Here is a 24,700-nt window from a genome sequence, read left to right as displayed (position 1 = left end):
GCCTCAAAACTTTTCTTGCTTTGAAATCTGTTGTCTGCAATTAATATAGCTACTCTCACTTCCTTTTGATTAGTGTTAGCATGGCATTTCTTTCTCTATCCTTTCACTTTTATCTGTAAGTATTTTTATATTTGAAGTGGATTTTTTGGTACCAAACATATAGTTGGACCTTATTTTTTTAATCTACCCTGACAATCTCTGTTTTTTAATTGTTACATTCGGACCATTGACATTCAACATCATTATTGATGTAGGTGAATTAATATCTACCATATTTTAAACGTTTTTATTTGTTGCCTTTGACCTTTGTTCTTGTTTTGTCTCCTACTCTTCTGCCTTTTGTGTTTCTAATTAAATATTTTATATAATTTTAATTTCTCTTTTGTCATAGCATATCAGTTATGCCTCTGTTTTTATTTTTTTATTTTTATTATTTTTTTGAGACAGAGTCTGGCTCTGTCGCCCAGGCTGGAGTACAGTGGCGTGATCTCGGCTTATTGCAACCTCCACCTCCTGGGTTCAAGCGATTCTCCTGCCTCAGCCTCCTTAGTAGCTGGGACTACTGGTGCGTGCCACCACGCCCAGGTAACTTTTTGTATTTTTAGTAGAAACGGGGTTTCACTGTGTTAGCCAGGATGGTCTTGATCTCCTGACCTCATGATCTGCCCACCTCGGCCTCCCAAAGTGCTGGAAATACAGGCATGAGCCACCACGCCCTGCCTGTTTTTATTTTTTAATGGTCATCCTAGAGTTTTTAATATACATTTCAACTAAACCAAGTCCAATAACACTATATTTACAAGTAGTGTGAGAAAATAATCCTAATTCCTCTCTTCCACCCAGTGTATCCTTACTGAAATTCATTTAACTTTATAAAACATGCAGAAGAATATGTGTATATATAAGCCTACATAATCATATACATTGTTGCTATTATTATTTTGAACAAACTATTATGTTAGATAAATTAGGAAAAAGAAAAGTTTTTACTTTACCTTCATTTATTTGTTCTCTAATGCACTTTATTTAAGAATATCTTATTTTCTGACTGATAATCATTTTTCTTCTTTCTGAAGAACTTCTTTTTATTTAAGAATATCTTAGTTTCTGACTGATAATCATTTTTCTTCTTTCTGAAGAACTTCTTTTAACATTTCTTGTATGTCAGGGCTCCTGGCAGCAAATTAGCCAATTTTTTTACTCTCCTAGGAAGTCTTTATTTCACCTTCACATTTTGCCTTTATTTTTAGCTGACATATAGTAATTGTACATATTTATGGTCTACAGAGTGATATTTCAATACATTTACACAGTGTGTAATTATAAAATCAGGGTATTTAGCATATCCATAATCTCAAACACTTATCATTTCTTTTTACTGTAAGCATTCAAAACCTTCTCTTCTAGTTTTTTGAAAATATACAATAAATTCTAGTCAACCATATTTATACTACAGTACTATAAAGGCTAGAACTTACTCCAATTTTTTTTTTTTGAGAGGATGTCTTGCTGTGTTGCCCAGGCGGGAGTGCAGTGGCACGATCTTGGCTCACTACAAGCTCCACCTCCCAGGTTCACGCCATTCTCTTGCCTCAGACTATAGGCGCCCGCCACCACGCCCGGCTAATTTTTTGTATTTTTAGTAGAGACGGAGTTTTACCACGTTAGCCAGGATGGTCTCTATCTCCTGACGTCGTGATCCGCCTGCCTCGGCCTCCCAAAGTGCTGGGATTATGGGTGTGAGTCACTGCGCCCAGTCCTTACTCTTATCTAGCTTTAAGTTTATGTTCATTAACCAGCCTCTTCCCATCCTTCCCTACTCACTCCCCTTCTAAGCCTCGCAACCATAATTCTACTCTCTACTTCTATGACCTCTTTTTCTTTTTGATGGATACTACATATGCCTGAGAACATTGCAGTATTTATCTTTCTGACTTATTTGACATAACATAAGGTCCTCCAGGCTGATCCATGTTGCTGCCTATGACTGGATTTAATTCTCTCTCTCTCTGTTATTTTTATGATTGAATAGCAATCAATTTTGTATATATGCCACATCATTCTCGTTATCCATTCATCTGTTGATGTATGTTTAGTTTGATTCCATATCTTGGATATTGTGAATCATGCTGTAGTAAACATGGGAGTATAAGTATCCCTTTGACATACGTGATTTCCTTGCTTTTTCATAAATGCCTATTAGTGTGATTGCTGGATCAGATAGTAATTATATTTTTACTTTTTGAGGAATCTCCATACTGTTTTTCATAATGGCCGTACTAATTTACATACCCACAAACAATGCATAAGTTCTTGTTTCTCTTCGTCGTCACCAGCATATGTTATCTTTGGTCTTTTATAGTAGCCATTCTGACTGGGGTGAGATGATATCTCATTGCAGTTTTGGTTTATGTTTCCCTGATGGCTAGGGATGTTGAGCATTCATTCATATATTTGTTGGCTATTTGTATGTTTTCTTCTGAGATGTCTATTCAGATTCTTTTCCCAGTTTCTTTTTGTTTTTGTTTTTGTTTTTTTGCGACAGAGTTTTACTCGTTGCCCATGCTGGAGTCGAATGGCTCGATATCAGCTCACTGCAACCTCTGCCTCCAGAGTTCAAGCGATTCTCCTGCCTCAGCCTCCTGAGTAGCTGGGGACTACAGGCACGCACCACCATGCCCGGCTAATTTTTGTATTTTTAGTAGAGATGGGGTTTCACCCCGTTCGCCAGGATGATCTCGGTCTCTTGACCTCGTGATCTGCCTGCCTTGGCCTCCTAAAGTACTGAGATTGCAGGCATGAATCACTGCTCCCGGCCTCTTTTTCCAGTTTTTAATCAGCTTTTTTGATGTTGGGTTGTGTGAGTTCCATATATATTCTGGACATTATTCCCTTGTCAGGTAAATAATTTGCAAATATTTTCTTTCATTCAACAGACTATATTTCTTTACTCTGTGATCTTCTTATTTTGCTCTACAGAAGCTTTTTAGTTTGGTATAGTTCCATTTTTCTATTTTTTTTAATTGCCTGTGCCTTTAAAATCTTTAAAATATTTTCCTAGCATTTCTTATATGCTTTCTTGTAGTTATTTTGTAATTTCAGGTCTCAGGTTTAAATCCTTAATCCATTTTGAGTTGATTTTTTTGTGATGAGGAGGATCTACTTTCATTCTTCTGCATATAAATATCCAATTTTCCAACAACATTTAGGTATTTTATTCTTTTTAGCAGGTATTGATTGCAAATGGGATTGCTTTCCTCTTTTTTTTTTCAGCTAGTTCGTTATTCTGTAAAAACATCAGTGATTTTTGCATGTTGATTTTGTATCCTGCAACTTTACCGAATTTGTTTAGCAGTTCTAAGATATTTTATCCTTTTCTAGATTCAGGAGGGATATGTGCAGGTTTGTTACATATATATATTGTATTGTGGTGGGATTTGGGTTTCTAGTTTACCCATCATCTGACTAGTGAATATTTTACCCAATAGGTAGTTTTTCCACCCCAACCTCCCCATTTTGGAATCCCCAGTTTCTGTTATTTTTCTTCCTAGAGTTTTTTGAGGAATCTTTAGGATTTTTTACATGTAAGATTATGTCATCTGCAAAAAGGGACAATTTGCCTTTCTCTTTTCTAATTTAGATGAACTTTATTTCCTTTTGTGGCCTAATTTTTCTTATAAGGAATTCCAGTTCTATCTTAAATACAAGTTGTAAAAGTATATATTTTCTTGTTCTCGTTCTTAAAAGAAAGGCTTTTAGCTTTTCTCCATTCAGTGTGATATTGGCTGGGTTTTTTCATATTTGGCTTTTATTGTGTTTAGGTATAATCTTTCTATACTTAATTTTTTAGAGTGTTTATTATCAAGGGAGTTGAATTTTATCAGATGCTTTCTTTGTATTTGAGATGATCATATGATTTGTTTTTCGTCTTATCATTCTGTTGATGTGATGTAGCACATCTATTGATTTTCATATGTTGAACCATCCTTGCATACCTAGGGTAAATTCCACTCAGTCATAGTGTATTTTTTTTTCTGTTGTGCCGTTGGATTCAGATTCCTAGTATTTTGTTGAGGATTTTTACATCTATGCTAATCATGGCTATTGACCTCTAGTTTTCTTTGTGATTGTTGTTGCATCCTTGTTTGGTTTTGGTATGTGGGTACTGCTGACCTCATAGAATGAATTAGGGAGAGTTTCCACCTTTTTAATTTTTTGGAAGAGTTTCAGCAAAATAGGTGTTCTTTTTTTAAAGCTTTTTGGTCCTAGGCTTTTTGTTGGGAGACTTTTTTATTGCTGATTTAATCTCGTTACTCATTATTGATCTGCTCAGGTTTTCTGTTTCTTCCTGATTTAATTTGTGAGGTTATATGTGTCCAAGAATGTATCCATTTAATATAAGTTTTCTAATTTCTTAGTGTGTAGTTGTTCATAATAATTTCTAGTGATTCTTTGTATTTCTGTTGTATCAGTTGTAATGTCTCATTTTTTATTTCTGATTTTACTTATTTGGGTCTTCCTTTTTTCTTGATTAGTTTAGCTACTGGTTTGTAAATATAGTTTATCTTTTCATAAAACCAATGTTTCATGTGCTCCTTTGTGGGTTTTTGTCTCTATTTACTTCTGCTCTAATCTTTCCTTCTTCTTACTTTAGGTTTGGCTTGTTCTTCCTTGTCTGGTTTCTTGAGATGCTTTGTTAGATTGATAAAGTGAAATTGTTCAAATCGTTTTAAGTGTTTATTGCTGTAAACCTCCCTTTTAGTACTACTTTTCAGTACACTATAAGTTTTTGGCATGCTGTGTCTATATTAATTTGTTTCAAGAAATTTTTTGGTCTTTTTAAATTTCTTCATTGAACCATAAGTTTCTCAGGGTCTTTTCTCTTTTTTTCTTTATTAAACTTATTAATGGTTTGATTTCCATGTATTTGTAGAATTTCAAAAGTTCCTCTTGTGACTGATTTCTGATTCTACTTTATTATAGTTTGAGAAGACACTTGATATGATACTGATTTTTGAAAATTTCTTGAGGCCAGTCTTGTGGCCTAACATATGGTCTATCTTGTAGAATGTTCTGTGTGCTGATGTCAATAAATGGATCTAAAATGGTTTACAGACCATATTTGGTCCAACAGCTACAGTTGGACCAAATATGGTCTGTAAGCCCTCTTTAGATCCATTTGGATGCACATTTTTGAAGGTAACTTTGTTGGGTATAGTATTATTAATCAGTAGGTTTTTTTTGTTCTAGTACTTTAAACCATTTTTTTTTCTCTCTTGGCTTATAATCGTTCTGCTGAGAAATCTGCTGTTAGTCTGAAGGGGATTCCCTTATATGTAACTTGATGCTTTTTGCTGTTTTTAGAATTATTTCTTTGTCTTTGACTCTTGGCAGTTTGAGAGATATGTGTCTCAGAGATGACATTTTTGAGTTGAGTATTTTGGGGATATTTGACCTTTCTGGATCTTGATGTCTCTCTCTAAAGCTTTGGGAAGTTGTCAGCTATTATTTTACCAAATAAGTTTTCTATGCCTTTTCTACACTCATTTCCTTCTATAATTCACAAAATGTGAATATTTACTTGATGGTTTCCCATGTCATAAAGGTTTATTCATTTTTTTTTAATCTTTTTTTTCGTTTTGTCTGACTGGGTTATTTTTAAAAACCCGTCTTCAAGTACTAAAATTATTTTCTGCTTGATCTATTTGATTGTTGAAGCTTTCAAGTGTATTTTTTTATTTTAATTGTTGAATTCTTCAGTTCCAGAATTTCTGTTTAGTTGTTGTTTTTTATGACATTCTATTTAATTTCTCATTTAGATCACCAGGTTGTTTTTTTTTTCTGATTTATGTATATTTTCTGTCTGTGTTCTTTTGTATCTACTGAGTTTTGAAAGGTTATTATTTAAATTTTTTTCAGGTATTTCATAGATTTTCTTTTGGGGGCTCTGTTATTGGATAATTATTGTATTTCTATGGCAGTGTCATATTTCCTTTTTCGTGTGTCTTGCATCCCTACATTTATAACTGTGTATATGTTTAGCAATTTCTTCTTTCAGTTTTCTGGATTCGCTTTTTTAGGTAAACTTTTTTCTGTAGTCATATCTATAGTGTCATTTGGGTAGAGTGTTTTGACTTTGGTTCAGGTGGTTGCATTAGTGTAGTCTCTGTATGATTACTTTGGCTGTAAATAATGTTAGCAGTGTCTGCAGTTTCCCAAGAGGGTTCAGGTGAGGTTGTTCATGGAGTCAGCGACAAGACTTGTCTGGGGACAGGGATATTTGTTGGGTTGTTCTTTGGCTCCTAAGGGTTGTGCACAGTTGCTGGCAGTGTTAGCAGTGGGTTGATTCTTGGGCTCCTGGGTGGTTATTGGAGGCACATGGTGGCCTTACCACTGGAGTTCATGAGGTCATCATTTGTGGTGCGCACTGGGTGGGCCAGCCCTCAGGCCCTCAGACTCCCTGTTTGCGCACCGACTGTAGTTGTAGCAGGTCTTGGTTGAGCCAATCTTTGAGTTCACAAGTGGCACACATGGGTGCCTTCATTTTTAGATGGATATTTTATCAAGATACAACTTGGATTCATAATTTTTCTCAAGTATTTTAAACATATTGTCCCATTGTCTTCTGGATTTGATAGTTTGTGTTAAAAACTCATCTTTAGGTTTTCTTGTTTTTCTTTTGAAAGTGATATGTCTTTTTTCTCCCTCTGACTGTTATTAAAGTGTTCTTGTTATCTTTGATTTTCAGCATTTTGAGTGTTGATTGTGGTTTTTTTCACCTTTGCCAGTGTGGTGTTTGCCATACTTCCCAAGTCGGAATGTTAATATATTGTATCAGTTTTAGGCTAGTCTCAGCAATTTTTAACTTTTTCTGAAAGTATTGTTTCTCCTCACTTTCTGTCTACTTTATTCTAACTGGAATTGTATTTGTGTTAAAGTGTTTAATTCCCACATATCTCTTATGCTCTATTCATTTCATTTTTTTCATGCTCTGCTTCAGTGTGGATATTTTCTGCTGGCCTATATTCAAATTCACTAATCTGTGCTTTGCTATATTCAGTCAGTTGTAAAACCCACCCACCAACTGTTTTATTGCAGATAGTGTTTTTCAGATATAAAATCATTATTTAATTTTTAAAATAGATTTTCATTCTTGGTTGAAGTTTTCCTTTTTTCATCTACTTTGAAGATCTTTCTTAAAGTCCTTGTCTTCTAACTTTATATCATCTGTGCGTCTGCTTATATTTATTCTCTTTTCCCTTGATTGTTAGTCACATTTGTGCCCCTTTCCATACCTTGTAATTTTTATCGTATACCAAATATTGATTAAAATAGAGCAGCAGAAATTGAACTAAATGTTATTTTTCTTCAATTCTGTATTAGATAAGATCAAGTGCTAATCACCTCAACTCAATTATGAATCTTACTGCATCAAGTTTGGGTGGCAGCTTTTGATACACTTAGAATGCCTTTGATTTTAAATGTCCTAATGACAAGAGCTGTTGTGTTGCAGACTATTCTGTCTGGTGACTTTGTATTTATATACTGTAAAATTGTTGGAGATTTTACTCTACCTTTCTGGTCTTGCTCACTTTACTCATTTCCTCCTGCTCCCCACCCACTAAGGGGATGCTTTTGGTTGAGAGCAAATATCTTGTGGGAAGACCTATTAAAATTTTATCCTCACAGTGGTAGGCTCCATCTGTTCTAGTGTGACTTTGACTTCTAATCACCACAAAATTACAGGGATTATTATTTGCCCCATGGCCTATTCTCCCAACTGCTGCCCCAAATCTTCTTAGGTAATTCTGGCACTCAGCAAATTTTTCAGGGAGAAAACTGTCTGTAATTTTGGGCTTCATCAGGTTCCAGTTTTTCATGCCAGCTTACAAATTATCAAGAGCTGTGCTGGTTTTTCTTTTCCCTAGTAGTGTCCTTCTTTCTTATCTAGCCTGTGTCTAAATGGCAAATCCTTCCAGAAATTAAAATAATCAGCAGGATTAACTGACTTAAGAGATATTAATCATCAATCATCCTGCAAATTTAGTTTATCCTTTTTATTTCCATTGCTCACCAATATTTTTAAAAATATGATTTTGTAGTTTGTCTCTTTTTTTCCTAGTTGTTGTGGGGCAATGACTTGCTACTGTGTACTAGTAAATTAATCTTGTAACAGTAAGAACAAAATTTAGACCGATATGTTTATTATTTTATATAATGTATTTATATAGAGTTGGTGTGCTTAAAGTAGTGGATTGTTATTGAAATGTTGGCTGGTTTAGAATATTAACATTTGTTGCTAAATTCACCAGGCCTATAAATAAACCAATATTAATATTTGGTGAAAAATTTAAAAAAAAAAGCCATTTTTCATTTCAAAATGTCTTTTGGTCAGCAACAGCTTAAATGAAATGTAAACAAAAATTAATTTTTTTTTCTTTTCCCCATTCTTATTTAGTGAGTGATAGTTGCTTCAGGAATCTTGCAGAAGATCGCAGTGGGATAAATCTCAAAGATCTCGTACAAGATCCTTCTTTGTGAGTATTTTGCTTTCAGTATTAAGTATAAATTATTAGTGTTCCTTCTCTCAAAAGAGTTTTATCTGAAAACTTATTTAAGGTACAACAATTTTTTCTTTTCTAATACTGTGTTTTGCATGTATTGAAGTCTGACAGAAAAGTTTCTTTTTAGAAATAGAATAGAGTTTAGAAGGAATGATGTCATGATTAATGATCGATTTTCAAGGAAGAATGCTGATGGCTGATAATATCTAGCCAATGTGGCAGTAGCTACTAGCCAAGGAAGATGATTAGTAGTTGATTTGCTTGGGAAAGACAGATTGAATTTGTTTACAACAATTTGAAGTTTTTTGAATATATTATTTATAGCAATTATTTGTAATTATAATTAGAAATATAAAGTAGTTATTTGTGATAACAATATACATTTGAATATGTTAGATATATTTCTAATGTTTTACATATGGCACAGGAATTTGAGGAGTTTTATAGATTTCAGTTTTTAATTTTTTTGCTCATCAGTCAGTCCCATTCTTTATTAGCATATCTTTCTAATACATATATTCTACAGTAATGTCACTTTCTATTTCATGAATTTTTTTACAGTTTTATATTTACTGATAAATATGCATACTATCTATGAACACACCTTCCCAATAATATCACTGTTTATTAAAAAAATTATTAAAACTAGTTAAGCCTGTGAAGCAGAGTAAAGAAAATTGAACGCTGCCAGGTGCCTTCTTTAATGACACATATAATGCATACAATTAAATGTGTCCTTATAGGAAATCCATCTCCCAGATCACATGTAATCTACCCTCCCACAGGATTCACTAATAAGTCATTGAGAATTTTGTGAGGAATAAACACAAGAATATCTTGAAGATTATTGATTCTTTAATGATTGACTACTCATGTTAAAAAATATTATGAGAGTGCTGAAAATGTATTGAATATCAAAGTTCATATATAATGTCATGAGTTCAGAATGCATTTCCAAGTCTACCTCTCTCCATTTTTTTCTTTTCTCGATCTTTCTTTTTCTAACTCAAAAGGATTGTGAATATTCCTCCTCCTTGATTTTTATCTCTATGAAGATAGACAGCTGTCCTTTGAGTCCTGTGAAAATTTAACCAACAATGTAATGATTCCGTTTGGATGTAAATATACCTAGTGAATAACATTTAATTGCATTATTAAGAGTTCTACTTTCCTTATGGATATGAGTGGAAACTTTACAGTTTCCTCAAAAGACTTTGCTTGTTTGAATGAATAAAATAGATTATTGGCTGGGCGCAGTGCCTCATGCCTGTAATCCCAGAACTTTAGGAGGCCGAGGTGGGTGGATCACGAGGTCAGGAGATTGAGACCATCCTGGCCAACATGGTGAAACCCCGTCTCTACAAAAAATACAAAAATTAGCTGGGCGTGGTGGTGTGCGCCTGTTGTCCCAGCTACTTGGGAGGCTGAGGCAGGAGAATCTCTTGAACCCGGTAGGCAGAGGTTGCAGTGAGCCGAGATTGCGCCACTGCACTCCAGCCTGGGCGACAGAGCGAGGCTCCATCTCAAAAAAAAAAATTATTATTGTATTATTTGTAAGATATATTTTAGTAAAATAAGACTGTATATCTGTTTAATGCAGCAATATGATGAAAAAAACTTGCTCATATGAACTCCAATTATACAAAAGATTTGAAGAATTACACTTGAATAATGGATTATAATAATCAATTGTCTTGTTTTGAGAAAACTTGTTGCTTCTTCCTGGAATGTAGAGTAACATTCATCATTCAACCTACCACTAAATTCTATATTTAATTTTAGTATTCTTAAAAAAAAAATTCATCTCAGACCACTTCATTGGAAGGACAAAATAATTCTCAGTGTACCTTTATTAAAACAGCCAGAAATATCTTAATATAGCATCATTCTCTTAACCCGCCATTATCCTCTTGGATTAGTCTAGTATATAAGAATGTCAACATTCATGGAGAAAGAGTTTGTTTTTGCTCCTGCCTGCTTGACTTTCTAAGGAATTTTTTCTTTATTAAGAACTGTCAGGATATACTATTGATGACTTGAATTCGTATTTTAAAGATATATTCCCATTAGGTAAAATCTTCTAGAGAAAAAAATGCCCAATGTGGAAATATATATATATATATGTATATACTCATATTCATGTGTTGTTATGATGGGAAATATTTTATTCTGAGTTCCTGTCTGATTGCAGTATTCATTTAGTATGTACATTGTAGGTGAGGATTTTTTTTTTAAAGCTAGGTGTCTCTTTTCTGTCTCAGACTCTTGACATAAATGTTCACTACATTTCATTGATTCAGGTATACTAGATGGTCCTACATGGAGTTGAATTGTTTATGTTGCAACATTGAATAGGAAGTATATCAGAAATACTTTTGTTTTGTTTTTACAAAAATCTCCTCTTCGACCGGACACTGTGGCTCACGCCTGTAATCCCAGCACTTTGGGAGGCCAAGGTGGGCGGATCATGAGGTCAGGAGATCGAGACCATCTTGGCTAACACAGTGAAACCCCGTCTCCACTAAAAATACAAAAAAAATGAGCCAGGTGTGGTAGCAGGTGCCTGTAGTCCCAGCTACTTCGGAGGCTGAGGCGGGAGAATGGCATGAACCGGAGACGGAGTTTGCAGTGAGCTGAGATCGCCCAGCAGCACTCCAGCCTGGGTGACAGAGCGAGACTCCGTCTCAAAAAACAAAACAAAAAAAACTCCTCCTCAAAAAATTATTGTCATTTGATAACTACTCCAGACTAGTCTGATGGTTATTAAAATTGTATACATGTCATTTTAATACATGTTCCATATAAAAATTATTAGAATAAGATGTGTGTTGAGTGAATGCTTTGTATGTTAATGTGCCTGGTAGATTCGTATTATGATTCACCCACTTGAGCTGCTGATACTGAAAGGAGTTGATGGTAAATAAGAATTAAGAATTTTAGCCCCAATACTGTTAGAAAGGAAGACAGAATAATAGAGCAAGAAAAATTAGGCTAAGGAAAACCCAGGCTTATCTAGTCAATATTGATACTCAGAGAAGTGTATTATATATCTTAATTAGATAAATGAGCTGATACAGAATTTCTGTAGACAAAGTACAGAAATAAAACTCTAATGAGTTTTATTAAGAATATATGATATAAAACAGTGTTTAAACCAAGAGTAGTCAGAGCTAGATGAGGGGCTTACTGTGTCAGAGATTGAAAGTGCAGAACCTAAACTGACTAATTCATACTCTAAATCTGTGTCAGGCTAATGGAACAATGATAGATACTCTGTAATTTACTTAAACTGTATGGTACAAACTCCGATATTTTACTGCCATTGTAGTAAAACTTGTTACTGGGCTTGAATGAACTGAGTGAGCTATTGTGTGAACATGACAGAGAGATGCCATGGGAGAAAAAAATATGAGAAAGTTATGAATCTCTAAGCAAGACTTTCTGGTCTAGCTACTAACTTTTCAACTGTTGTAATCATAGGAGCAGAATGTGACTTGTGGCAAGATTGAGGTTAAGGGAATACCTGACAAACTCTTTTATTTGGGTAGTTACTCTAAGAATACTTGTTTCTATCACAGTCCTGTAGGTGTTGAGTGTAAGAGCAAGCAGAGGAACTTGACATTCACTTTTTGCTGATCAATGTGCCTGAGGGTTTGTTTGAATTAGTAATTTTCATGCATGCTTAATTTTGAAATAAACAGTGTAACAATGTGACTGTTTTAGTAGTTCATCTTCTATTTATGGTTATAAATATTTTGATGTTGATTTCCTCTGCTATATGTATCATTTATCAATTTGAGTTGTGTTATAAGAACTCTTGCTATAGTTGTGGTCTCAGTAGCGCATTGAAAGTGTTATCAAGTGTAACTTGATGTTATCTCTGTATTAGAAACTTATCTAATATGCTACATAATTTTCATGCATATAAGAAGTTATTCTTAGTGTGAGATTATTTTTCAAGTGGAGAAATACGTACTATGGAAGTTATTAAATCATTTGTGTTTCTTCTAGAGAGATAGTATTATATGCAAAAGAGGTACTCTATATAAAGTACATTATTTTGGATTGTATTCAGTTGTATTCTCTATAGAGGTAATTCTTAAACATACTTTCAAATCTCCATGTACTATGTGCTGCAGATAAGAAATACAACATATTACCATATTTATGCTTTAGATTTCTTATTGCTTATTTATAAGCTAGCATAATTATTTGAACTCAGACTCATTTATAAATATTATTAAAAGTTAGGAATCACAAAAAAGAAAAAAGTTAGAAATCAAAAGATAAAGAAAGCATAAGAATGACAACTAGAGAAATCTGTTTGTACTATTTATGATGATGATGCTGATTGTGTACATGTGGAATGTGTCTCACTTTATTTAATTTGCAAAGGCTCTTACAAATTTAGGACCATTTTAGATGTGTGCTGTGTAAGATGGCTAGAGGAAGAATTTTTTTTAATGAATTCTTCATGGAAGAATTGGCCATCTCTGAATGTTATCATTCAGAATGCAGGATATTATTTGACTATAAGGATATTTCTTTAGAGTCAAATAGGACACATTTTCCATTGTAGGTATATACGAAATTTCGTTTATCCATTCATCCATCAGTGAACACTTGGGTTGCTTTCCCCTTTTTATTGCTGTGAGCAGTGTTCTTATGAAAATGAGTGTACAAATATCTTTTTGGATCCTGATTTCAATTCTTTTGGATATATACCCAGAAGTAGAATTACTGGATCATATGGTAATTCTATATTCATTTTTTTTTTTTTGGAAGGACCACCATATTATTTTCTGTAGCAGCTGCACCATTATACAGCTCCACTGGCAATGTCTGTCAGGCTTCTAATTTCTCAACGTCCTCACCAACACTTATTTTTTTAAATTGTAGTTATCCTAATGGGCATGAAGTGATATGTTCTTGATGTTTTTAAATGAACTTTACTTGCTTCTTCACATCTTGTCTTTAATAATGACTTTCATTGCCAGGCATGGTGACTCATGCCTATAATCCCAGCACTTTGGGAAGCCGAGGTGGGTGGATCACCTAAGGTTAGGAGTTGGAGACCAGCGAGGCTAACATGGTGAAACTCTGTCTCTACTGAAACTACAAAAAATTAACTGGGCGTGGTGGTGGATGCCTGTAATCCCAGCTACTTGGGAGGCTGAGGCAGGAGAATTGCGTGAATCTGAGAGGCAGAGGTTGCAGTGAGCTGAGATCACACCACTGCATTCCATCCTGGACAACAAGACTGAAACTCCATCTCCAAAAAAAAAAAAAAAGACTTTCATGCAAGTAATCAAGTGAGTAAAGAAAAAAAGGTGTTTTATATATTTGACTGTTTTGATAATGTATATTGTGCAGTAAATTGTATAAAACTGTGTTACTTATAGTAACTGTGTTTACGTAAACTAGAAATTATCTTCACTGTGATTACAAAGACTATAAAGCGCAAATAAGTCCATTGTAATTTTGTAACCATAGAATTTTAATTAGTTCATCTTTCCTGTTTGTATTGTTTGACTTGTATTTCTGTTACTCTTATTATACCTCATTGTAAAGGATTGCTTTTCGGAAAAAGAAATTTTTTTTCACTGGAAGTTATCAGCTTGAAAATATAGCTCACTGATTTAAAAACCACCACCACCTTCTAGTTGAAACGTTATTTTGTTACTATACATCATTTATACTTAATTATGGCATTTTATATTTAAGAACAAAGATAAAATTGGACAAAGTCGTTGTATCTAATTGTAAATTTTGTAGACACAAAAATTTTATTTACCTTTATGTACTTCTTTACTTATTTTACCACCTGTAATAGAATCTTTAATATTTTGTTGGTCCTGAAACACAGGCTCATCTCTTTGAGTGCACTTATCTTCACACTGCAGTCTGATTAAATGATATTTTGGGCCCTTGGATCATGCCATTAAATATGAAGGAAAGTCAGGATTGCTATCTGGAAAGCAGTCATCTCTAAATTTAGCATATATTTATCTTCTGGTGTTAAGATAGGTTGCTATGGTGAATTGAGTTTCTTTAATATGCCAGTCAGCAGAGGATAAACAGTGGTTTCTGAAGAGGTTATTTTCTGTAGGGATGTGCATTTTCATATTGCATTTTCAGATAGATGAATTTAGTTATTGCTTTTTATGGACTATTTATAAAGTTTTCATATTAAGGTGTCTTTGAGAATTTTAACCTTTGTTAAACAAAATAGGAGAGTTTTTATATTGTTATTCTTTGTTTCCCTGTAGATAAATTTCATTGGATATAAAAATGCATTTTTTAATAGCAGGTCATTACTGATTTTTCATTTTGCTCTGCTACCAATAGTTCTTCCAAATCTAAGACAGCTACCAAAGCTGTCTTGTGTGTAATAATAATAGCGCTAACTGTAAGTTTTTTATTACATTTAATCAGCTTTTTTTTTGGTGCTACCTAGGTTATGTATTTATTGGTCTATGAGGTGTATATTGGGACAATACAGTTTAGTCTAGGCTGGTACTATGGTGTTATGGTACTGTTCTATATCAGGACTGTAAATCCAAAGATATACTTTGCTTTTAAGAGGACATTTCTTCATTTTCCTCTATTCTTGGGGATATATGTTTAACATTTAATGAGTTTGTTCATTTTATACTTTATTTAAAAGCATTAGTAGATTCTTATGTTCTTTAGCAATCAGGTTTAACAGACATAGTTCCTATAATCAGCAAACTTATGATTAAAGACGGATAATATCCAGGTTTTCTGCTTAAAGCATACAGATAACCAGTCTAGTATTTAAAATTTTTTTAATGAAATAATGTATCATTTTAGTTGATTCTTTCATTTTCAGGGTACAGAAACCTAATTCAAACTAGCTTAAAAAGCAAATCAGTAGTGATTGGCTTATGAAATTTAGGAATATTTCTCACAGAATAAGGAAAAAAACTTCAGATTTAGGTCAGTTTGGGAACTTCAAGGAATAGAATTAAGAGTTTTGTACAAGTGGGCCTGTTTCTCTCATCCTGTACCATCACTTATTCTTATCTTTTTGGTCTTAGTCTCATTTATGGTAGTCAGGCTTTCTTCATTAAACCAGGAATATGGCTGCTAACTTACTGTAATTTCCTTCCTTACCATGGAAAAGTAATAATTTCATTAATCTTTTCATGTGCCCACACCTCAGCCAATCACTCTGGCCGCAACATAGGCTATTTTGGTTGACTAGTCATGGAACAGATATGCCTGTTGTCAAAATGCTGGAATACTGTAAGTAACTGGGGGAGAAGGTGATCCTCAAAAGAAAGAGTGATAGAAATTAAGAAATGTCCACTGTATTGATTCTTTGTTGTTAATTTAAGTAAGATCTTATGCATTGACAAGAATTTTTACCACGTTTGCCTTTACATGGTATGTCAGATAGATGTTGGTAATATTATCTGTAATAATTTTAAAGGACTAGATATGTCAGTTAATTGATAATAGTTTGCTATTTGCTGATATTGTTGACTATATAATAATACACACATATGAAGTAACACAGATGAATTTATTACTTTAATTACAACTTGCTAGACAGCAGATGGAATAACAACAGGTTATTTCTGTTTCTCTATACTTTCTATTTTAAAAGAGGAACTTCGCCACTATAAACTAAAAAGGAAAAAGAAGTCAAACATTCTCCTCATTTCATTATATCTTAACTGAGGAGTATTATTTTAGAGATATACCAAAGTTTAATGAGAGCACTATTGAAGTGTTCCAAGAGGATGAAGTCCTTAAAATGAAGCTTTTGTTAAAAAAATAAATAGAAGAAAAGAAAGTGTGAGGAAGAAAGGAAGGAAAGAAATAAGGAGCAGGGGGTAGAAAGAAAAGCTCATTATGAGAAAGAATGTACTCCATGAATATGTCATGCTGCTTGAAACCCACTTTAGTTGGAAGTGAACGAGAGTGTGGGAGGTTAATATGAATGTATAAAACAAAGTTTTGATATCTATGATTGCATTGTCTACTTGTATTTTATATTGCTGTGTAACAAATTATTATAAACTTAGTGGCTGAAAACAACACACATTTATTATCTCAGAGTTTCCATGAGTCAGGATTTGGGGCAAAACTGAACTGGATGCTCTTCTCAGTATCTCCCAAGAATGGAATCAAGGTTTTGGTTGGGTTGCATTTTCATCTGTAGACTTGTCTGGGGAAGAATTATATCTAAACTTATTAATATTGTTGACAAAATTCCTATCTTTGTGGTTGTTTGACTCTGAGGACCTTTTGCTGCCTACTCTATTTTGGATGTGTTCCCCAAAGTTCATGCATTGGAAACTTAATCCCCAGTGCAACAGTGTTAAGAGATGTAACCTTTAAGAGGTAATTGGATCATGACAGCTCTGCCCTGATGAATGAATTAATGCCGTTATCACTAAAACACTGCCCTTTGGCTAGTTACTGTCCACAGCTCCTATCACCTTTGCTACATAATGTTACTTAACCATGGGAATGCATACCATCACCTTTGGATATTCTGTTGGTTAGATGCAAGGCATACATTTTATCCATACTCAGGGGCTGGAATTACACAAAAGTGTGAATAAGAGGAGGTGGAATCATTGAGGGTCACCTTAGGGTCTTTCTGCCACACCACTTTTGAAATTTTCTTTTCTATACAGGAGTCATTTCAATTGATTTAACTCTTTCCAATTTAGAGTTGTAAAAAATTAAAGCTCCACTAAGTTGTGATTTATCCAAAGTTATAAAACCACATAGTAATGGGCCACCTGACAACCAGGCATTGTGCTGTTTCCACCTCAGTCTTAGTTTTGATTTCATTGTTTTTGTTACCACATTGATTTTAATTTTTGTTGTTAATTTTATCGAAAATATGCTGAATATATCTAAGTACTGGTCTCCTAGGCACTGGCATTAAAATGTTTGAAAACATTTTTTCTGTATTGCCAATAAGTATGATTTTTTATTAATTGTTCTCTCATGATATACTTAAAATATTTTATTAATTTTTGTATATAGGAGGAGGAATAAACTTTTTGGTTTCCTTTAGTTTTGATTCTTGTTGATAATCTGAAGAATGAGACTAAAGAGACTGTGAGACTGAAAGTGAGATTTAATAGCTGCAAATGAAAAAACTCAATAGAATAATGGCAGTTGAGTTCTGGATGTGAACTCCTGTATGGAATTTTCATTGGAAGATTATTGACTGTGGGTTGGGAAGAAATCAAACAGGCAGGCAAAGAAGTTTGCTAATGAAAAGTCTGCATAAGTATGCTTCTCCAGTGAGCTTCCAAAGATGTATAGTGGCTATAACACCTAGGTTTGCATAAGTATACTCTATGATGTTTGCACAATGAGAAAATTGCCTAAGGATGCATTTTTCAGAATGTATCACTGTTGTTAAGCAACATGTAACTGTATTGCCTTTTAAGAAACAAGATAATTTCGGCCTGTACTACTCAAATATGTATCTGTATCTATATCTAGGTAAAGATGGGGTCTCACTTTTTTGCCCAGGCTGGTCTTGAACTCCTGACCTCAAATGATCCTCCCATCTCAGCCTCTCAAAGTGTTGGGATTACAGGCGTGAGACACAGCATGCCTGGCCAAAATATTTTAACTCTACCAAAATTATGCTTATGAAGGTTATTCTCAATGTCAGCTCTTCAGAAAATACATTGAAAATGCTTTCAGGGATCCTACTTGATTTAATTAGGAAAGAATGAAATCCTGTCTTGGCTGTATCTGTTTTGCATGTTCTGAGGAGCAAGTGTTAATAGATTTTTTAAAAATAGGGATGAATGAGGCTATCATTTTCTTTTACTACTGGAGTTAGGACTCTTGTTATTTCATATGCGCTTACAAAGATATTATACTTAAGCAGGCAGAGGGAATCAGTGTTGATCAAATTTAAATGCAGCCTTTAGGTTGCCAAGGAATACCTTTTTGTATTGAGCACCAACAAAGTGCTCAATAGTAGAACAAAATTGCTTGAAGAATAGGGAAAAGGCAGATTTTGCCAATATATATTCCCTATACATAGAGTCTCTTACTCCCTTACTCTCTCCATTACCCATTCTTTCGTTTAGTCATGAAATTATTTATCCATATGTTCATTCCTCCAGCTAGTTAAGGAATATTTTTGATGGGCTTAAACGCTGTGGTAAGTGGTAGTGATAGAACAGTAAACATGAACACAGTCTCTGTCCTTGTGGTGGTTATAATCTATTGAGAAATACAGACAGTACATAGACAATTATATTATACTGTGAAAAGCTATGATGTGTGCTTAGAAAACACATACGAGGAGCACTTGGGAGATCCTTGGGAAAAATCCAAGCTCAGTCAGCTCAACCAGTCTTTCCTGATGGATTGCCTTAAATTCAAAAGTCAGGCTCCCTTCTAAACTTAATTCACATTTAATTTATCTCACACAGAAAAAAATATTAATAATTATCGTTTAGTGTACTGTCTAGGTAACAGCAGGGGCTGGTCCCCTTGAAGCTGCTGCCCAGTAATCTAATATGGAAATTTTCCCAGTTGAATAGAGGTAATTTAGTTCTTTATAATCTCTCAAAGGGTAGTATTTTTTTAATTTTAAACTCTCTATTGCTCTTAGGCTACAAATCTGTGTAGCATGTTACTATACTAAATATGGTAGTTGTAACACAATGGTAAGTATTCGTATATCTAAATACAGAAAAGATACAGTATAAAAAATAAAAAATGGTACACCTTTATAGGGCACTTATTATGAATGGAGCTTATAGAACAGTAAATTGCTCTGGGTGAGCAGTGAGTGAGTGGTCAGTGAATGTGAAGGCCCAGGATATTACTGTACACTATTGTAGACATTAAACACTGTACACTTGGCTTACAATAGATTTATAAAAAATAAAGTGTGCACAGTGTTAGGACAGCTGTGGTGTCACTAGACGATAGGAATTTTTCAGCTCCATTATAATCCTATGAGACCACTGTTATAAATGCAGCCTGTCGTTGTCCAAAACTTTATATGGTTCATGACGGTAATTTTAAAAGTAGGTTTTGAATATGGTATTTTTCTTTACTTTCTTTAAAGTTTTATCTTTCCATTTTTTATGGATTAACTTGAGAAAATATATTGCAGAGTGTGGTATGAATTAACCTTTGTATTATGGTGAGAGTTTCACTTATTCATCTGGGATGGAATGCAAATTTTTATAGTCCAGTTACACTGGAAGTAACATTATTAAGTTAACATTTTTTTGGCACAAATGGATGAAACACAATTTTAAAATATCTAATTTAAAAGTTTTCTTTTTTCTCTTCTGTCACTAAGTCATGAATTTAGGAGTGCTTTAAAAAGTCAGGGAATATTTATTGAGTACTTACTGTGTGTCACTTAATATGGTAGGGCCTGTAAAATAGTGGTGAATAATGTAGGCATTGTCCCTGCTGTAATTTGAGGTCTAGGTGAGTAAAATGGAATACTGAATACTGTTTTTGCTTCCAGGATAGCTCTGTGAAGAACAATAGCTTGTAAAAGTGGTAGATATTTATAATAAGATATAATCCAACAATCAGCTGTACATTCTGGTAAAGTATATTACATCTCAAAATGGTTAAATAATTTCTTATATACATTATTTATACCTTAAATGTAGTTATTTCCGTGATTTATTCAGATCAATGACTCGGTAAAGATAATTGGATTCAAGAAAGCTTCCCAAAATAAGTTGTAATTCATCAGTTCTTAAAATACGATAGCAAGAGCTGAACAGTGTTTTGGGTATGACCTGGCTGTCACTGAGCGGATGGAGACTTTTGCTGAAATTATTTTATTGTACTGCTTCTAATTATTTGTGAATTCACTTTTTTTTTCATGTATGGAGAGCCTGGTCAGCTACACTACCTTTCTTTCCATTTAGAGTTTACACTTAGGTGGTTTTTAGTATATTCAAAGAGTTGTGCAACCATCAGCACTATCAATTTTAAAATATTTTCATCTTTCTAAAAGGAAACTCTAAACCATTAGTAGTCACTTCCCATTTTTCCCCAACCTCCTTCCCATAGGCAGCCGTTAATTTACTCTCTATCTCTGTATATTCACTTATTTTGGACATTTTGTATAAATCACAGAAATGTGGTACCTGGGGACTGGCTTCTTTCACTAGCATAATAATTTCAAGAGCCATCCATGTTATAGCACATAGGAGTGCTTCATTTATTTTTATTGCTGAATAGTATTCCATTGTATGGATATAATACATTTTTTTTATTCATCAGTTGATGGATTTTTTTTTTTTTTTTACTTTGTGGCTATTATGACTAATGATGCTATGAACATTTGTGTCCCTGTTTTTAATGCAGAAGTATGTTTTATTGTGTGTATATACCTATATGTTGGAAAAAACTCTTCAGACCATGTTTTTCGTCTGCTCTCATGCCACCCCAACCATCATGAATACAGAAGACTTCCGTGGCCAATTGTGTGGTAGGGTTTTCCCCCACATACCAAGCAGTGGACACCACCAACTGGGTATCCTCTAATTCAATTATGACATTATCTATTTGGAGATAGTTTCAGATCCCACAGGTTGGGGGTTCAGTCCCCAAGACTGCCCCACACACCAGTCACAAGTCTGAGCCTCTGGACTTCTGACAGATTACCTTCAAGTTGGAGTTCCCACAGACCCCTCTTTAAGTTCAATTAATTATCAGGAGAAGTTCAGGGAATTCAGGGAAACACTTACTTACATTTACCAGTTTATTATAAAGAATATTACACATCAGGCAAGGTGTGGCAAAAGGATATGGAGCTTCCATGCCTCCCTGGGTGCCACTACCCAGGAACCTTTACCTGTTTAGCTGTCTGAAGGAATGTTCCTTGAACCCAGTCCTCTTAGGTTTTTATGGAAGCTTCATGGTGCCAGCATTCCTTCCCTCAAGGTATAGGGTAGTACCCACAGTCAGAAAGGTGGGGGAAGATTAATGCCCTGCCTTGGGGCAGGTGAAAGGAAGCTGGGAGAGAGATTCTGTTTCTTATGGCCCAACACACTCAACATTATAACAAAAGACAGTAACTAGGGCTAGGGTAGTTATGAACCAGGAATCATAGACAAAAACCAATATATATCATGACCACAGTATCTGTTAGTGGAATTGCTTGGCATATGGTAACTTCATGTTTAACATGTTAAGAAAGTGCTAATGTTTTCCAAAGAAACTGATCCTTTCTTTTCTAGTGTTTTTTTCCTCCTATGATAAAATATACATAAGTTTTACCATCTTAGCCATTTCGAGTGTACATTTCAGTAATATTAGGTACATTCATATTGTTATGCAACCATCATCACCGTCTATTTCCAGAATTTTGCCATCTTTACAAACTGAAACTCTATGCATTAAATACCATCTCCCTCCCCAAGCCCCTGGCAACTACCATTCTGCTTTCTAGCTCTATGAATTTGACTCCTCTAGGAACCTCATATAAGTGAAATCATACAGTATTTCACCTTTTGTGATGGACTTATTTCACTTAACATAATATCTTCAAAGGTTCAGCATTCATATGTGTTGTCACATGTGTCATTTTTTTTTCCTTTTAAAGGCTGCATAAGATTCCATTGTGTAGATATACCACATTTTTGTTTATCCATTCATCCATTAATGGACACCTAGGTTGGTTTCACCTTTTGGCTATTGTGAATAATGTTGCTGTGAACATGGGTATACAACTATTGTTAGATTTCCTACTTTCACTTGTTTTGGTTATATACTGAGAAGTAGTATTGCTGAATCATAGGATAATTCCATTCTTATTTATTTATTTTTATTTTTTTTGAAACAGTCTTACTCTGTTGCCCAGACTGGAGTGCAGTGGAGTGATCCTGGCTGACTGCAACCTCCTCCTCCCAGGTTCAAGTGATTCTTATGCCTCAGTCACCTCAGCTAGGATTACAGTTGTGTGCCACCACACCCAGCTAATTTTTGTGTTTTTAGTAGAGATGGGGTCTCACCATGTTGGCTAAACTGGTTTGAAACTCTCACCATCTTGGCTAAACTGGCTTCAAACTCCTGACCTCAAGTGATCCGCTATCCACAGCCTCTCAAAGTTCTGGGATTACAGGTGTGAGCTACCACATCCGCCCCCATCTTTAATTTTTAAAGAAGTTACCATACCATTTCCTACAGTAGCTACACCATTTTACACTTCCATCAGGAATATATGGGGGGGTTCCAGTTTCTCCTCATCCTCACCAACACTTGTTATTTTCTTTCCATCCCTACCTCCTTTTCTCTGTTCTTCCATCCTTTCTTCCTTTTGCCATCCAAACTGAAGTGAAGTGGTATCTTATTGCTCTTTTGATTTGCATTTACCTAATGAGTAGTGATGTTGAGCATCTTGTCATGTGCTTGTTGACCATTAGTATATCTTCTTTGGAGTTCATTCAAATCTTTTACCTATTTTTATTCAGATTGTTTTTTGTTTTTGAGTTATAGGAATTCTTGATAAATATTGTACAAATCAACCCCTTATCCGAGATATGATTTGTAAATATTTACTCTCATTCTGTGAGTTACCTTTTACTCTGTTGATAGTGTCCTTTGATGCAGCAAATGTTTTTAATTCAGATGCTGTCCAATTTATTATTTTTTTCTTTTGTTGCTTGTAATTTTGTTGTCATATCCAAGAAATCATTGCCATATCTAATTTCATGAAGCTTTTCACCTGTGTTTTCTTCTAAGAGTTTTATAGTTTTAGATCTTATGTTTGTTTTTTTTTTTTTATCCATTTTGAGTTATTTTTTGTGTAAGTTGTAAGGAAAGGATCCAAATCATTCTTTTACATGCTGATATCCCATTTTCCCAGTAGTGTAACATTTTAATTGCTTTGACATTTTTTCTTTATATTTTTGAGTGTTTTCTTACTGATTGCTCTAGGGGTTATAATAATAACTTAGTTACCAGAATCTACTTCAAATTTATTTGAATTTTGGTGAGATATAGAAATAGAACTCCTATTTAGTGCTATTACCTTGCCTCTCTTTTTGTGCAATTATTATTATACATATTACTTCTATGTTTGTTGCAAATCCAACAATACATACATTGTTATAATTACTAGGTTATATGATTTTATTTCATTTCAAGAAGCTAAAAGAAAAGAGTATGTGTATACATCAGTATATGTATATGTATATGCTTATTTATACATACTGTATATAAATATGTATTATGTATAAATATACAATGTATACACATTCTTAATAAAAATGGTAAATAAGATTAATACAATAAGTATTACTTTATATATTTTAGTGTATATATACATTTTGGTTTCTTCATTTATTTCTAGGGATTCTAGTTATCATCTAGTGTCATTTCCTAATCCAATACAGCTTTCTCCTTCCCACCTTCTTTGTGCTGTTTTCAAATACATTTCACTTTTATGTGTTATAGGCCCAACAATGTTATACACACACCCACACACACCCACCCCACATGAGTACATTTTCTTTTTAAATCAGTTAAGAAAAGAGAGAAACAGAAAGATGCAGTTATACTATCTTTAATAATTACTCAAGTAATTACTTTTGTTTTTCATTGTATGTTTGTATGTGCGTATGTATTTGAATTACTGTCTAATGTCACTTCCTCTCAACCTTGAAAACCTTAGTATATCTTATAAGGTGTATCTGCTAGCAACAAAATCTGCCAGTTTTTATGTGTCTGTGTATATCTTTGCTTTCATTTTGAAATATTGTTTTGCTGGGTATAAGATTCTTGTTTGACAGGCTTTTTTTTCTTTCTGCATTTTGAGTATGTCATTCCACCTACTGCCTTCTAGCTTCCATTGTTTCTGATGAAGAGTCAGAAGTTAATCTTCTTAGAGTTTCATTTGTATGTGATAAGTTATTTTTCTTTTCTTGCTTTTGAGGTTTTTTCATTGTCTTTGTCTTTCAGCATTTTTACTATGATGTGTGTATGTGTGGGTCTCTTTATGTTTGTTTAATTGGAGTTGGTTGAGAATTTTGGATATGTGGGCCAATTTTTTTAAATCAAATTTTAGGAAGTTTTGGCTTGTTTTTTGGTACTTTTTATTGCTCCTTTCACCCTTTCTTTCTGATGTTTCTATAATG

General features: G+C 34.0%; 1 protein-coding gene across 19 annotated transcripts in view; it reads left to right on the top strand.

Moving 5' to 3' along the window:
* GPHN (gephyrin) overlaps window positions 1-24,700 on the top strand; it is a 736,147-nt gene that overhangs the window by 172,615 nt on the left and 538,832 nt on the right. For all 19 annotated transcript variants that reach the window (XM_050797033.1, XM_050797030.1, XM_050797026.1 and 16 more), the window contains exon 2: window positions 8,459-8,537. In XM_050797033.1, coding sequence (XP_050652990.1) covers window positions 8,459-8,537 — 79 coding nt within the window. The remainder of the gene's footprint in view (window positions 1-8,458; window positions 8,538-24,700) is intronic.

The sequence above is a fragment of the Macaca thibetana genome, chromosome 7, assembly GCF_024542745.1.
Source record: "Macaca thibetana thibetana isolate TM-01 chromosome 7, ASM2454274v1, whole genome shotgun sequence".
In the NCBI taxonomy this organism is placed as follows: Eukaryota; Metazoa; Chordata; class Mammalia; order Primates; family Cercopithecidae; genus Macaca; species Macaca thibetana.
Note: the sequence above shows the minus strand (reverse complement) of the source record. Positions and strands in the feature narration are given on the sequence as shown.